The 15378-nt window shown below is 54.1% G+C and overlaps 1 protein-coding gene across 1 annotated transcript in view; it reads right to left on the bottom strand.

Annotated features, from left to right (window-relative positions):
• Positions 1-1713: 1713 nt before the first annotated feature.
• Positions 1714-15378, bottom strand: part of TBC1D8B (TBC1 domain family member 8B) — a 35307-nt gene continuing 21642 nt past the window's right edge. The window contains exons 10-21 of the mRNA XM_063141843.1: positions 15059-15273; positions 14530-14647; positions 13418-13703; positions 12759-12888; positions 11897-11995; positions 11042-11110; positions 9969-10209; positions 9542-9607; positions 9302-9385; positions 8425-8481; positions 6684-6781; positions 1714-6389 (exon numbers count right to left, since the gene is read on the bottom strand). Coding sequence (XP_062997913.1) covers positions 5973-6389; positions 6684-6781; positions 8425-8481; positions 9302-9385; positions 9542-9607; positions 9969-10209; positions 11042-11110; positions 11897-11995; positions 12759-12888; positions 13418-13703; positions 14530-14647; positions 15059-15273 — 1880 coding nt within the window. The 3' untranslated portion in view covers positions 1714-5972. The remainder of the gene's footprint in view (positions 6390-6683; positions 6782-8424; positions 8482-9301; positions 9386-9541; positions 9608-9968; positions 10210-11041; positions 11111-11896; positions 11996-12758; positions 12889-13417; positions 13704-14529; positions 14648-15058; positions 15274-15378) is intronic.

The raw sequence follows: 15378 nt of genomic DNA, 5'->3' as shown, positions 1-15378 counted from the left end.
TAGATTTGTACATAGTATTTTGAAAGAAAAATAAAACTGTACTTTTAAGAACTCTTCTTAGATGGCTGCTCATTTGTTCTTGTGTTGTGGTTTTTTTGTGGTTTTTTTTTAAAGAAATGCTTGGTCTTAGACATATGAATGTCCCCCATCCATGAGAGTATGGCAGCAGGCTGGCTGGCACACCCTGGGATCTCCTTCCAAGGCGAAGAAATACACACGTCAAAATGAAGGACTTGGGATTTTCAGTGTATTATTATTAACTTACGCTTGGTTTAATTGTATGCCAAGTTTCTCGAGCGTTTTATAGACATAGGGCTGAGTCCAGATTTCAGCTCTATGAACTGCACCGATGGAAGCCGACCATTCCTTCCACGGCAGACCCTTGAAAATGCTCGGAAGAGATGCAGGAGACTCTGGCGACCGGAGCGAGGTGTGTCGGTGGGATCCCCAGGTACTGGGCGGAGGGGCTTTCCGTGAGCAGAGCTGTGTCTCCTGCAGAAGGCAGATCCTGGATCCAACCCAATGTTACTTGCACTTAGCTCCCAGTGGAATCAATGGGACCCAAGTCCAACTCACTAGGGCAGCAATCCCTGGCAATCTCCACTGAATTCAATGGGCCTTCCTTCCAAGCAGACGTGTATAGGATTACACTGTTAGTCTGAAATTACTTCTCAACAACGCTCAGGGTTACCTTCTTCCCTTATCAAAACCAGCTCTTTCGTGAAAGCTTTTGCTTCCGCCCGCTTTCACCTCCACCCTACTAAAATGAACCCGCAAGACGTTGCAGCCGCCATTGTTCACAGGCCTGTCTTGTTACGAACGCCTGTCTCTTTCCACCCCCCTTTATCTCCACATGCAGCTAAAATTTATGTATTTTATGTTATTATTTAAATGATATATGTTATTGATTATTATTGTTTATTATTATTGCTGGAACATTTATATGATGGCCTTTCCCTTAAATATATAAGTGTCAAACATCAAGTGACATACATCAAAGTTTCAAAACAATTCACCAAAAAGGCAGCAGCAGAAAGCAAAAAGCTTTGGATTTTAAGTTCCTCTGGGTTTAGGTTACTCAATGACCTGGTTTGCTCATAATGACAACCTATGGGGTTGTTTAACCCATTGACTTGTCGGAAGTGAGTTGCCTCTCACAGGCCTCATTTCCATTTTTGTAAACAACCCAAGAACCAGTGGTTTGTTGTTGGGTTGAAACTCTGGGCTGTTTCCCCTTCAACAACCCAGAATTCCAAGTTTGCATGTTACGCTGAACAACTTGGCATTCCTGGGTTGTTTGTAAAGCTGGATGCAAAGCAGAAGGGGAAGTGGCGTGCTAACATCACAACTAACTATAGGTTGTTTAGCCCATAGTTGGTTGTGATGTGTGAACCAGGTCACTGTATTGGGCCCCAGAGGTATAAAAAGCCACGACAAACACAGCCCTCTATAAAAGAGGGTGGCCCACATAAATTCCCAGCAGTAACAGTGAAGCCTGGAACAGATCACAGAACAGAGCTCTGTTCTATCCTGAGACAGGGTGGAGTGTCATTCCAAAACTCTCACCAATTCACCGAATGATGTACAGCTTTTGGGGGGATGGGGGAGATTGCCACATAACCACGTGTGTGTCAGGTTCTCCGCCAATCCCAGAAGTAACTATCGATCACTTCCCAGTAAAGAATCAGTGCAAATGGTTATCAAAAGACAAAATGCCAGCACATAAATATCTTTTACTTTCTCGGTAGCAAAAACAAGAAAATAATCCGGTTCCTCCGGGAAATGTACCATAATAATCTTATTTATGAAATTTTCTCTAAAGACAAACAACAATTATATACATATATATTTTTATAAGATAACGTTACGATTTGTTTAGAAATAGTTTATAAGACAACCAGATAAGGAGCTTTAAAGAGGGCAGTTAAATAAATCTTTTCAGTTTGTGTTCCCTAAGTAATATTACAGTTGCTCTGTTGGCAAACTGTATTATAAAACCCAAAACTTATGAGGCATTAGCAAGGCTCTACTCGGGAGCAAGTAGCAATCGCTGCAATCTGTTAGAAATGAAAAATTTGGCCCTATGACCACAGGAGGGGCCCCCTGACCCTTCCCTTCCACCCACCCCCACCCACGGTAAAATCCCTGTGGAGTCCGACCCTATTCAAAAGGTTCTGAGGTTTTGCACAACCGCAAATGTGATCTTTCAAGCTTACTGTTCACATCGTGGCCATAATTAGGGGGAGAAAATTTATCTCATGTTAGGAAAAAGCTGGCCGAGGCATCTAGCTCAGGGCTTGCTGAATATTTGTTCGCAATAACTTTTCCAGATTTTACTAGAGTGCCTTCAATCTCTGCAAAGATTCTTCCATTGGACAGTTTTATGTCCAGTAACCCACTTTGAACAGTGACCGATAGCTAATAATCCAATCCTCTGTACGTTAAACCCCACACGATGATTCATGTACTTTATTCTTTTCCACAGCGGATGTAAATCTGAATTGCTCTGTTTCTCTGCCCCTGGGCTACAAGGGTTCAGCTGCAAAGAACAGAAAAACGCATCAAGGGTGCGCGGAGGTGACGATGCCCGGGTCATGACACGCCCTGGTGGGGAGGCTCAGCAGCGCTGGAGCAACCTCCTCTGAGAGATGCCTTGAACTGTGGAAAACACAGCTAGAAAGAGCAAAACCACGCGTGGCCCACAAGCAAGCCACAAAAGCCACCGGCTCCCCACCACGCAAGACACAGCCATGGGTAACAAACATTCCTCAAAACTCAGGCCAAGGCATTTGCAAGCGTTTGATCTCAAGAACAAGTTTAAAAACACACACGCAGGGCGGGGCGGGGCGGGGGGGGGGAGAGACTTTCCCCCCGGAGGGCCACGGTTTCCCACGCCTGACTTTGTCCTGCCAGCCCACGGTGAGCTAGCTTGCTCTTTCCATATGCTGGCGTGGAGGGAGAAAAAGACCACATCCATGCCATTCAATGCACTTTTAAGCCAAGACATTTGGGGCATCCTCAGACCAAAATGAGGGAGCAGAGGTCTTACGGAGAAAGAAAAAAAACTCTGGGAGGCTGGGGGCAAAATGCGACCGAATGTGGAGGCAGAACGGCGCACGACCACTTCAGAAGACCAGGGGGGAGGGAGCCTCATTTTAAAAGAAACAAACACTCCTTGCACTTAGAACTGAGAAGGAGCAAGGTGAGGACTCCCCGCCCCACCGGCTGTGTCAAAGGCACAGGGAGCAGGTCAGGGAAGTGTTAAAAAAACGTACCCCCCGCCTGTACTCTGAAGCGGTGCAGATCCATGGCGTGTGTGGAAATGCTCCCCAGCCCTGATGTAAAGCCTCTTGCGAGCGAGGGCAACTGGAAAGCAACGGGGGTGAGTTGACACATCAGGCCCAGGCCAGGCCTCCAACGGGCTCCTGGAGCATCTGGACCGAAAGCTTTGTTTAAGGCAGACAAGAAAAACAACAGCTGACTTGGGTAAATCAACACCGTTTGCAAAAGGCCCCTCACGCACAACATCCCTGGAACAGGCGGGACTCAAAAGAGGAGCCTTTTTTAAGAGCGCGGGCTCAGGCTGCACGGCTTAATCTGCCTTGAATTGAGAAGCCGCTTGGAAAAATAAGTTCAGAGGGGGATTAAGGCGAAGGATCTTTCTGTCCTCATCCCTGAAGACGGGGGAACCGCAGCCCATCCAAGAAGACGGGGAAAAGAGGCGACGCAATGACACACACGGCCCCAGAACATGAATTCATTCATTTCAAAGCTGCGTTCAAGTGCTACATTGACATGGTGTGTCAGCTGTAACTCTAAAATGCCCACTTCCCTGGGCAAGAGAGGAAAACAGGAGTGGGTCAAGTTCATCAGCCTTCGACTACTACTTTATTTGCATAGAATTTAGGACTTTATAGCATGAATACCCCAGTTTTGCAATATGGTCGAAGAACAATCCACCAAGTTAAGATTAAACCTTGTGCAGGATGCAGATATACTGGTCAAAAACTAGCAAAGGGGGTCACAGTCATTGTGGGCTTCCCCCCCCCCTTCTGTCTTGCTAACCTGCAACCAGCTGTTAAGCTTTCTCCTTCACAGGCTTAACTGAATTGCAAACATTTCCTTTCTCCTTGTTTTAATCAAAATGCAAACATGTGTTTTGCACACATCATCACAGACCGTTTTGCTAGGGAACAAGGCTCTGCGTGAAGTTTGCACGTTTCCAATGCTTGGAAAAAACACACCTAACTAGACAAAAGCATCACAAGAAACCCCATCAGTCCAGTGACTCTGTCAACGATGGCCAAAATCTGAAGCATGCATCAGCCAGGCATTGTAGACGTACGCTGGGGATTTTGCATATCAAAGATTGTTCCTACAAGACTCCAGTACATCATTTCCATGTAATTGGCAAATGGATCTCTTTCGGTGAGCATAACATAGACGAGCAAAGGCCTTGTTTGCACACCTGAACCATTTCAACCACATGGAAAAGGCTGGATTCAGCAAGTTCCCTGAGTGCGCAAAGCTCACCTGTTCGTGTGCAACTACAGACTAGTTTTGAGTTAAATCTGTACTTCCTCTTTTACCATAAGCAACTTTCCCGCCATCATTAAACTGGAATAACCTTTTAAAGTAAAACAACTCAGCTAAGACAGTTTGTCTGGGGAAACCCTGCAATAATATCTAAAGTCGTTTTGGGCAGAAAAGGGCAAAGCAAAGGGAATTGTTTTAGTGCTTCCTATAAACATTTTATCAGCGATGTCAACGAAGTGAGAGCGATCAAGAGCAAGCAGGTCGGTTCCACAGAGCTCTTCGGGGGTCATTGAGCTAAAGCCCTAGACGCAGACTCACGCTCTCGCCACGAAAGGGCCCCGTGGGTGCCAGCAGAGGCAGCCCTACGTAGCAGCGTTCAGCTTTGATGGCAATCACCTGGGCACCAAACTCTCGCGTTAGGCAACCCCCAGGTGCGAGGCCGGTTTCTACCTCAAAAGAAGAAGTCCGTTATCTAAAGCAACGTCTGCTGAGAGGAGGCCAGGTGGTGGTGAGGTGAATGAATGGTTGGGCTCCTTCCCATTCCATGGTGAGCATCCCTAAAAGATGTCCACACGGGGAAGAACCACGTAACCCTTCCCTGCCCACGCTTAGCCAGCATGGATTTGGGAAGGAAGGCACTGCAACATGGCTTCAACGCCGCTGAGGCAACGTGCAAAGTGGGCCAAATGAGGGCAGCAGGTGAAGGAAAGCAAGGAGGCTGTGCGACGCGACTGCTCGGGAGAAAGAGGCCAGATGGCACCGTTCTAACCCCGGGCAACCTTTGAGGAGGCTCCAGGGCCAGAAATCGGGCCAGCGGGGAAGCGACAGGGCCTCACGCCTGAACCTGGAACTTGCCCTGCCTCATCCCTGGGAGCCCCAATGAAAAAGCCGTTAGGGGCAGCGCTTGGTTCTGCTCATAGAGACAGCAGAGGAGCGTCCCGTAACGACGAGGCTCAAGTGACCACCTCAGAGACCGTCCCCAACGCATGAAGCAAGCCTACATTCAACGTTTAAGTGTTTCTTTGGAAATGCAACCAACCGCACAAGACAACAAGTAAACACCAGCGCCACTTTTGGGGGGAACGTGGCAGACATTACATTCAGCGTGAGAAACACAGAACTGGGGGCTTGGGAAAGCAACAGCCCGGAACGTTCCTGACCCGGGCCTCCGAGCGGCTGGATTAGCGCTTCCCTGCAAGTCGACACGGGTCGGCTGGTGAGCGTTATCAAGTGTACTAAAATGCAAAGATGAGGTGCAATTGTGCTTCAAGCTATACTTCTTTAACTCCACAAAAAACATAAACAGTCCAGCGTACAGGGGCATGGAGCCAGACCCTCCCAACAGAAACTCAGTACACAAAGCTTACAACGAGGCCCTAAGTTCTGAGCACCTACGTACAGAGCGAAGAGGGGGAGAGGAATGCCCCGGAGAGGGGCTATACCCGGGCTCTCGCTTTCAACTGAGAAGCTTTCGCGTTTTCTAACGTGGCTTTGACATCCACCGGTTTCTCAAAAAACCTCACCAAAGCAGGTTCGTTTAGTAAAGAGGCCAGAATCTGCTCGAAAGCGAACGACCACTCGCTGCCGGCAGGGCCGGGGCTCCGGGCTCCCGCACCGGCAGGCTGCGGGGCCGGTGGAGGGCCCGGGGCCTCGAGGCTGACTCCTGCGGCGCACGGAGCTGCGGGAGGTGCCACGGCTTTGGTGGGCGAAGCCGGGCTCTGCAGCTTGCGGCCGACCTCCTCCATCCTCAGCAAGAGGCCGGTCACCGTGGCGATGGCGCGGTACAGCAACTCCTCTTCCGGGTCCTCGTGGAACAAGTTGTACAAAGTCTTTGAAAACTGGATGAATTGCGACTGGGAGGGGGAAGGGGGGGCGGAGGAAAAAAGAAAGAAGACGAGCAGTTTCCGAGAAGCATCCAGTTTTACAATGTAACATTTAAAAAATGCAGAACTAAAAGGAACGCTTGCACTTAAAAGTGGCCTGTGGTCATACGGGGCTCGCCTTCCTCAACCTGGAGCCCTCCATCTCCCGTCCTCCTACATCCCTCGTGGTCCTGGGCCACGCTGGTGGAGGGTGATGGATTTGGGCCCTGCCCTGCCCTGCCCCAAACCCAAGGACCCGCGTTCTCCCGTGGGAGGAGCTTCTACCTGGTCCATCCGGGGCAAATCCTTGATGCTTTCTTCTTTTTTCAGCAGTTCTTCCTGCCACTGCTTCAAATAGGCCTGAATATCAACCTTCCCTTTCCCTGTTTGGGAGGCAACAAGTTTTATCAGCTTAGGCTGACAGACCAACTGCGCCCTTATCTGGACAGAGGTAGCCTAGCGACAGTGATCCCTGCTCCCATAACCTCTCGTTTGGATTACTGCGATGCGTTACACGTGGGGCTGCCTTTGAAAATGGCCCGGAAGCTTCAGCTGGTACAAAACAGGGCAGCCCGTTTACTAACAGGGACTGGCCTGTGAGATCATATCACGCCAGTCCTTCTACAACTTCATTGGCTGCCAGTCCAGGTCCGGGCCCGATTCAAAGTGCTGGTATTGACATTTAAAGCCCTAAATGGTTTGGGGCCAGGTTATTTGAAGGAACGCCTCCTCCCATATGTGCCTGCCCGGACCTTAAGATCATCCACAGGGGTCCTTCTCCATGAGCCCCTGCCAAAGGAAGTGAGGCAGGTGGCTACTAGGAGGAGGGCTTTCTCCGCTGTGGCACCCCGGCTGTGGAATGAGCTCCCCAGAGAGGTCCGCCTGGCGCCTACACTGTACTCCTTTCGTCGCCAGCTGAAGACCTTTTTATTCTCTCAGTATTTTAACACCTAATTTAACTTAAATTTAAACCTTGCTGTTTTAATCTCATATTTTAACCTATATCTTTTTTGCTGCGTTGTTTTATCCTAGTTGTGCTTTTTATATTGTATTTTGTATTTGTGTTTTTAAATTGTTGGTTGTTTTTATGCTCTTCATGGTTTTAATTTTTGTGAACCGCCCAGAGAGCTTCGGCTATCGGGCGGTATAAAAAATGCAATAAATAAATAAATAAACAATTCAGAGCACCTGAATCACCCTCCAATCAAAACAGCCTCTACTGAGTCGTTGAAATGCAGAAATGCTGCATTTGTTCCGACAGAAATGCAACGGCTGTAAAAATGCTCAGGTGAGGCCACATTTCTGGATGTGAGAAACGGAGACGTGGGCCAAGGCACAGGACGACGGAACGCCTCCTGGGCTCCCGCAAGCCTAGCATAGCGGAAATCCCTCAGGCTTTGGCCCGGCTCAGCCGTGATGCCGAACGACTCTTGCTTGATTTCTGAAGAAGCCTGCCGGGGTCCACACGTCCGTCCTTCCCTCTCTTCCTCTGGACTAGTTGCAAGATTGGGAGTTTTGTTTATGGATTCAACTAACCACAGTTTCACATTACATCCAACCCCTAAACCCGGGTCAATCTTAACTACGATTTAATGAAACAATCCCCCTTCTTAAATTACCGTTAGGAAGTGGCCCAGTTTTCCCAGATTCAGATGAAATGAATAACCTGCGATTAGAAATGGAAGCAAATGCTTCCGATCTCCGGACTGGTGTGCAGGGGGCAGGGTGGGGCGGTGAGGCTTGGGCTCGCGAACGTTCATTCAACGTTCACGCAACAATCAAGCAGTCCGGAGGAGTTGTTAATCTCAAATCGGACTGCTGCGTCGACTTGGATCTCAGGACTGGAAGGCAGGCAGAATTCCGCCACACTTCGGTCCTTCCCCAAAGCAAATTTTATCCAGGAACCTCAAAATCGGCCTTGCACTGAGTCAGAACCTCGGTCCAGCACGGGCAGTTTTGTCGACCCTAAACGTTTCACACCGAGGGACTGGCCCAAGCTCTCTCGATATTAATCCAGATTTGCTACCTTTTCCTGGACTTGTCTTCAAACCATCAGCATCATCACTGTCCTCAGGAGAAGTAACTAGGATGAAAGAAGAAGGGGAACAGTGCATGGCAACAGCCGAAGCCGCCCGGCCCCAGGCAGGGGGCTTCTCCATCTAACCCAACCGGCCAGGGAATTCCAGGGATCCAGGCACAGAGAAATCTTTGCCCATCGCCCTTCTAGCGGAACCCTTCAACTGGAGCTGCTAAGCACCGGATGTGGGACGTCCCCCACGCCAGGCGTGCTTTCCGCCACTGAGCTACGGCCCTGCCTGGGACATCTGAGGGCTTCACCCCCATGAATCCTAACAGCATCTGCTTCGCAAAACTGAAACGCTGGAACATATTGCAGGGCTGCCGTCAAAAGTCCTGACAGGCAGCTCAGCGAATCGAAGGGGCTGCGGCTGCCGGCTGCTCTGCCCGACGCGCCTTCTCCACTGTCTCAACTCAGGCTGCGCACCGCATTGGGGCCTCACCCCGGATCCAAGCCACAGCGGATTGATTCATCCCACTTCAGCCTGAATCTGGAGCAGGACAGGACGGGGCCCAGGCACCACCAAGCGGGCTGGAACGGGCCCAAGGTGCTTGAGGACACTTTGGCCCAGTGTGGGGCGGTGGTGAGCCCCTGCCTCCCCGTGCTGTGAGGCCGACCGCGGGAGTCCACTGGCGCCCCTGCTCACCCCCTCCAGCTCTTGGTCCTTCTTAAAGGTGTCAAAACCAGGGCCTAAACTGCTTTCCTTGCAGTTGCCTTCAGAGTCAAGGGGGGGGGGGGGCGGGGGGAGTCACTGTTCCCTGCCTGCTCTCCTCCCAGCTGCCTGGGAAGATAATCACGGCCGGCCCTATAAACACTGCGCACGTACCATTTAATTGGCTAAAGTGGATCAGCTCTTCTTTAGACAGCTGAGCACCTTTGGAAGGGCTGAGGGATTCCACTTCGGTGAACGCTGTGAGAAGAAAACGCCACTAAGGATCACCTGGGAGGCCCTGGCACGGGAGCCCTTCTCAAGGCCCCCGGGGGGGGGGCGTCCACAGCCCACACCTCTTGGGAGGGGGAGGCGGAAGGAGAAAAGACCCCAGACAACCCCCGAAACCCGACTCACCCGGAGGGATGTGCAGTTTGAAAAGCAGCTTCAGCTTGTGGGTAAAACTTCCGTGGTACATAACATCTAAGGAGAAAGGGGGATGGTTGTGCAAGATGCTCCAGGCCAGGAACAGCCTGCCTGCCTGCTGCGGCTCACAGCTCTTCTGCCTGAGCAGAGGCCTTCTAGCCTCGGAGAATGGACGGGAAACGAGTCGAGGTGGGGAAAACCACCCAAGGCTCTGCGACCAGGAGAAAGGGGAAGAGGCCGTGGCCGCCTGGAGAAGTGCAGAGGGCCAGAGGGGGACCCCCGGCGGGCCAGATCCAGCCCACAGGCCTGAGGTTCGACTCCCTTGATGCACACCGAGACCCCGACCCGACAGCCCGGGTGTCAGCCCGAGACGAACAACAGCGCAAGGCCCAACCTCGGCACGCGCGAAGGACTATACCGAGAGCCCCGGCGAATTCTTTGAAGTTGATCAGGCCGTCAGAATTCTCGTCCAGCAGCCGGAAGGTCCAGAGCGCCAGAGAGTCCCTGTGAGCGCAGCGGGCCCACGGGCTCAGCAGGTGGTGGAGCAGGCGGAACTGCTGGCAGTCGATGCGGTACTGGTCCAGGTAGGGCAAGCTGGGGTCGTGGTGTTTCAGGGCCGGGCTGCCGACCCCCCAGTAGCAGGAGAGGAAGTGCTCCTTCTGCAAAGGCCAGCCAGACAAAAGGGGGCAAAGAGTGAGACGCCGGAGTGCCGGTGGCAAAGGAGGAGGAGGCTGGAAGGGACAAACGCCGTTTCCGCGTCCGGGTGTCAATTTACGGTCGGCAGAACAGTGCAACCCAGCTCGGTAGAACCGCCAGCCCAAAGGGGTCCGACCAGCGCTGCGTGGGGCAGCCCCGCCCGCGACATCGCAGGGCCGGACAGGCACAGGGGCCGTAGAGTTCTGCAAAACGTCTTGCTTTGCCAGTCCTTCAACAAGCCGGCTCTGACGTCTCGGCATCTGTGCCAACGCTGTTTGTCAAACTGCACTGCGGCGGCCTCGGCTACGGCACCCTTCCCCCGATTGCCAACATTTGGCAACCAAGAAGCACTGCGGCTGCAATGAACAGGGCGGCCTCTTGGCGCAGGAGAGCTGCTGCACATGGACAGGCTGCACATGGACGCGGCTGCCCCGGCGGCGTTGCCGGAAGCGGCACGTCAGAAATCCCAGCTGCCAGGCGCACGCAGACGTGCAACATGGGTTTTTGAGTACCTGAACAGTGTTCCTGCTCCGTTGCAGTGAACGGAGGAGATCCAGCCAGCTTACTTCGCTTGACGTGGGAGTTGGCGCTCTACGAAACTGGGCAAGCGCCCACCGCAGAAAGGAAAGAGGCCCTCGCATTTGTATTTTTTATTTAAAACCACCACAGACCCAGGGGAGTAAGACCTAATCAAATCTTTCCTTCATTCTGTTGGAAGTGCAATGTGGCCTGATACCGCGCTGGAAATGAAACCCTTTTGCAAAATAGGGGTATTAAACAGAAGCAACGTGTTACCTTGAATAATTCATAGAGCTCTTCCAGGTTGCTGGGACTGATTTTCACGTCCTGGGAGACGACGCGCAGCTATAACGAACGGCAGAAGGAGAGAGCCGAGTTACGACCCGCCTTCTCGTCTTTCACAGGTGCTTCGCTCGAACGCTCACGGATCTCAACTCGCACGGAAGAGGCTGCTTCCGTCAGGTTTACAAGTACGGAAAGAGCCAGTTAGAACCTGCTTTGCCTTCCCAAACTATGGGGTCAAGATCCTTTCTTTTCTATGTCCCTCCTTCCCTATTTTAACTGCCCCCTTTTCAGTTTCTGATTGAATGGTCTTGTTCCTTCTCTCTGCAATGTCCAGGCTGCGCGTGCTGCTGCTTCAGTAGCCAAAACGGCACCATCCATGCAAAAGAGGCATCAAAGCCCCAGAAGGACTGAGCTTGCTCAGCGATCAGAGAGGACTGACTGACGGTTGGGAGGGGGGGCAGGAAGTGGGGAAAGAACCTGAAAATCGGAGGGGGCGTGGAATGCAGTAGCTGGAACCCTGAACAGCAACACTCTACTCTGCAATATTTTATTGCAGGTCCCTGGTTGCTTTGTTTGCACGGTTCAGAAAATGCAATTAAAGGCCACCCCCGCGCCACGTTAACTCCAGAGAGAGTCCCCGCGCCTCTCATCCCTGGCAGGGACCCTTTCCCAGCAGTCCTCTAGAACCACTCCTTTTTCACCTTGACATTCTCTCTCCTTCTCTGCTTCAGTGTTCATTTTTCACGCGATAAAACGGGGGCAGAACTGTTGGCCTCGAGCGCCAATCGACAAGGAACAACCAATTCTCCCGATGACCTGCCATCGCGTGCCGAAAAGGCCACGTACCACGTTTTGCTTCGTGGTGACTTCCAGGGTCTGGATGACGTGCAGCCGGTTCCGCCGGCGCATGCACTCCACTTCCTCGAACCGGATGTCGCCGTATTTCTAGGAGGAGAACAGGAAGGCTGAGCTCACTGCACGGAGCCAGCTGGCGTAAGTCCCCGCTGGCTACCTGATGAGCAGGGCCAAGGGCTGCCCTGGTCCCAAGGGCCAAGGCCTGCCATTGCGAGTGGGGGGAGGGGGCAGCGGGGAGCCAGGCTCTGCGGTAACTGATCCAAAGTTGCTCTCCGGGGTGCTGAACCTACTGTGGGGATGGGGCTCAGCACCTGGGACCGCTCTTTTAGCGATCCAGCTGATTCAGACTGAAACGCAGGATGGATTCAAAGCCCCGCCGGAATCGGAGATCCTGGGCGCTCCGTGGCTTGGTGGCTCCCCCAGCTTTTGTGCAGCTTCTCCCCGTTCTAAAAGTTTAAACTGCCCCCGCCCCACCCCTAGGCTGAGTTCTGAGTAACAGGAGCTACAGGACACTGTGGTTGTGGGCTCCCCCACACTAGAGGCCTTCAAGAGGCAGCTGGACAAGCATCTGTCAGGGATGCTGTAAGGTGGATTCCTGCATTGAGCAGGGGGTTGGACTCGATGGCCTTCCAGGCCCCTTCCGACTCTGCGATTCTATGATTCTATGACACCAGCCTTTGTTTTGTATTTTTGCCCCCACCCTGGACGGGCTTATTCTAACACTCCTGGCCTGCCTTCACACCCCCTCAAGGCAGTTTTCCAAACAGGCTGCGGCAGGGGCAGGTGGGGCGAGGTCGGGGAGAGCCAGCCGCCCCTGCTGCAGCGAGCACGCGGAAGCCGCTGCCGCGCTCACCTCGTTGGACTCTCGAATCAGGTCGGTGATGTCCACCCTGCGGTGCGGGCTCTTGGGCTCGTTCACCCCGGACGCCTGCTGCACCATTGGAGGCAGGGGGCTGTCCTTGTTGGTGACGCTGTCGAAGAACCTCGGTGGGAAAGAGACAGGGGGAATGGAGCACGTGCAAAACGTGGAGGGAGGGGCTGGCAGCCTCTTTGCTTTGGGGGCCACTGCTGAGGGAAACATGGGAGGCTTCTGCCAGAAGCGGGGCCTTTTCAGTGGGGGCTTCCAACGGTGTCAAAGACCCTCCCAAGAAAGGTCCCCCAAGCCCAGGACCGGCTTTTTTCAATGCCCCAGGGCAGATCCTGGCTCCTTGGAGAAGGCAACTGGCTTGTGGGACTCCCTGCTCAGTGCCGATCAGAGAGCCATGCTGGTTACTGCCATCGTGATGGTGACATCTCCCCACCAGCTGCCTTGGGAGGACGGCGCTCTGGGTTTGGTCGCTGCTGGCGCTCACCTGTGCTGTTCCGCCCTTCGGCTGCTTCCCCCGCAAAAAAAGGCTCTGCTGGATCCCCTGCTTTGCACGCAGAAGGTCCCAGTTTCCCTCCAGGCGGGGCGAGGGAGGACCCCTGCGTCGACCCCCGACGGAGCGAGGGCCGGACTCCCCGCCTCCCTACCTGCTGAGGACCGTGACGGCTTCTGCATCGTCCTTGCAGGCGAGCAGCCGGTCCATGTTGTAGTCCAGCACAGCCAAGCCCAGCTGCAGGATGGCCTTGATGCCGTCGTGGAAGAAGCAGTCCACCACGCTGACGGCGCTCTCAATGGGGAGCACGCTGATGAAGAGGGTGAGGAACCAGGAGAGGGAGACCGAGGAGAAGAAGGTCATGTCGGTCATGTGCTCCGTCAGCTGGGGCAGGTGCTCCCGGATGAGATCCTCAAAGACGGCCTGGTCCACCAAGGCACCTGCAAGAGAGGAGGGCGGGCTCAAGGCGGCAGGCCAGCCGGAACGGGCCCATTCGCACGGGGGCCTCCGTGGCAGAGCCCGGGTTTGGCCCATGGAAGCCCCCAGCCCGATGCCCGGCATCTCCGGGAACGGCGGGAAAAGCTCCGGCCTGAATCCCAGGTTGCTCCACGTCAGTGGGGACAACGCTGAGCGAGACGGACCCGTGGCCTGGCTCAGTGGCAGGCAGCTTCCGCTGTGCCATCTCACTCAAACGCCTGACACATTGCAGCCGTTCGCCCGTTCCCTTCAGGCCATCCTGCAAGCGGCCAGTGGCGCGGGGAAGGGCGCTGCGCTGCGCCAGAGCTCTGTGGCTGTGCAGGCAGGGCGCCCCAGCCGCAGCCCCCCGCAGGGCTCAGAAAGGCCCTCACCTGGAACCCTGCAGTACCCAGCCAGGGGAGACCAGCCGGTTTGGCCCGCCAAGGCAAAGGGGGCGAGACAGATTCCCGGAGGAGGCGGCGGAGGCTATCGCTAGCCCTGATGGCTCGGTGCCACCTCCAGGATCAGAGGCAGCAAGCCTATATAGGCCAGTTGCCGGGGAACATGGGTGGGAGGGTGCGGTGGCACCGTGTCCTGCTTGTCCATTGCCGGCCAACGGCTGGTGGGCCGCTGTGTGAGCGGCACCGGACTACGTGGGCTCTTGGTCTGACCCAGCCTCAGGGCTCCTGTGACGTTTTTATGGGGATCCAGTCCTGGAATTTGCTCTTCTCTACTAACAAGTTCCTGCCTCGCTCTTTTGCTCACAAAAAGTGATTATTACGCTAAACGAAGGTTAAAGTGAAACTGTACCAATGATTCGACGGTTGAAATAATCGGGCAGCATCCTTTCGCACACAGCGACCAAGAGCCAGAAGGCCTCCTCCTCTTTGGCGTAGAGCAGCAACACGGAGGTCAGGATGTTCATTGCCTGCGGAGGACCAAGCGCAACGGCCGGCGTCAGTGGAGCGGAGCAACCGGTGTTCCAGGAGGGGCCGCGGGCGGGCTTTGGGCCCAGCGCACACAGGGCTCCTCGCTTCCGCTCTACGCGGGGGCTCCCGGCCCCCGAACGGATTCCACGGAAAGGCTCCACCGTGGAGGTAAAGGGTAGCATCCAACGGTACTCGAATGAGCCGCAGTCATTTCAGTGGGTCTACTCTGAGCAGGACTAATGTTGGCTATTCACACAGGCAAGTTGTCGCTGAATGTTGCATTCAACAACCGGCAAAGGTGCCCTGGGTGTAACCAGTCCTGACCGTTACATGGAAAAGGGGTCAAAAGAACAGGCAGCGGTTCAAGATGAGAACGACGTTGGCTTAGGGAGCCCACGGGCTGGGCCCACCTGGCAATAGCCGATCTTGGGGTTCCTGTAGGCGTAGGCGGTCAGGACCCTCCGGAGGGCAGAAATGCCCGTGTCGCTCTGGAACGCCGGGTGCTCAGGCAGCGAGCGCCGCAGGTCCCGCTCGATTTCGTCCGTCGCCAGAGTGCTCGTCCCCAGGGACGTCTCCACCAGCGCGGTGTAGTAGCCCGGGTTGGTCGCCATGTCGTTCACTGCGCCTGCCAACGTGGTTAGGGCACACTGTTACGCAACGACAAGCACAAGGCCGTTGGCGGGGCTCCCTCGCAGGGCACCCCAGCGCCCCCCCCCCCCCCACGGGACGG

This window comes from Elgaria multicarinata, chromosome 15, assembly GCF_023053635.1.
Source record: "Elgaria multicarinata webbii isolate HBS135686 ecotype San Diego chromosome 15, rElgMul1.1.pri, whole genome shotgun sequence".
Lineage (NCBI taxonomy): Eukaryota > Metazoa > Chordata > Lepidosauria > Squamata > Anguidae > Elgaria > Elgaria multicarinata.
This window is presented reverse-complemented; position numbering and strand designations above follow the sequence as displayed.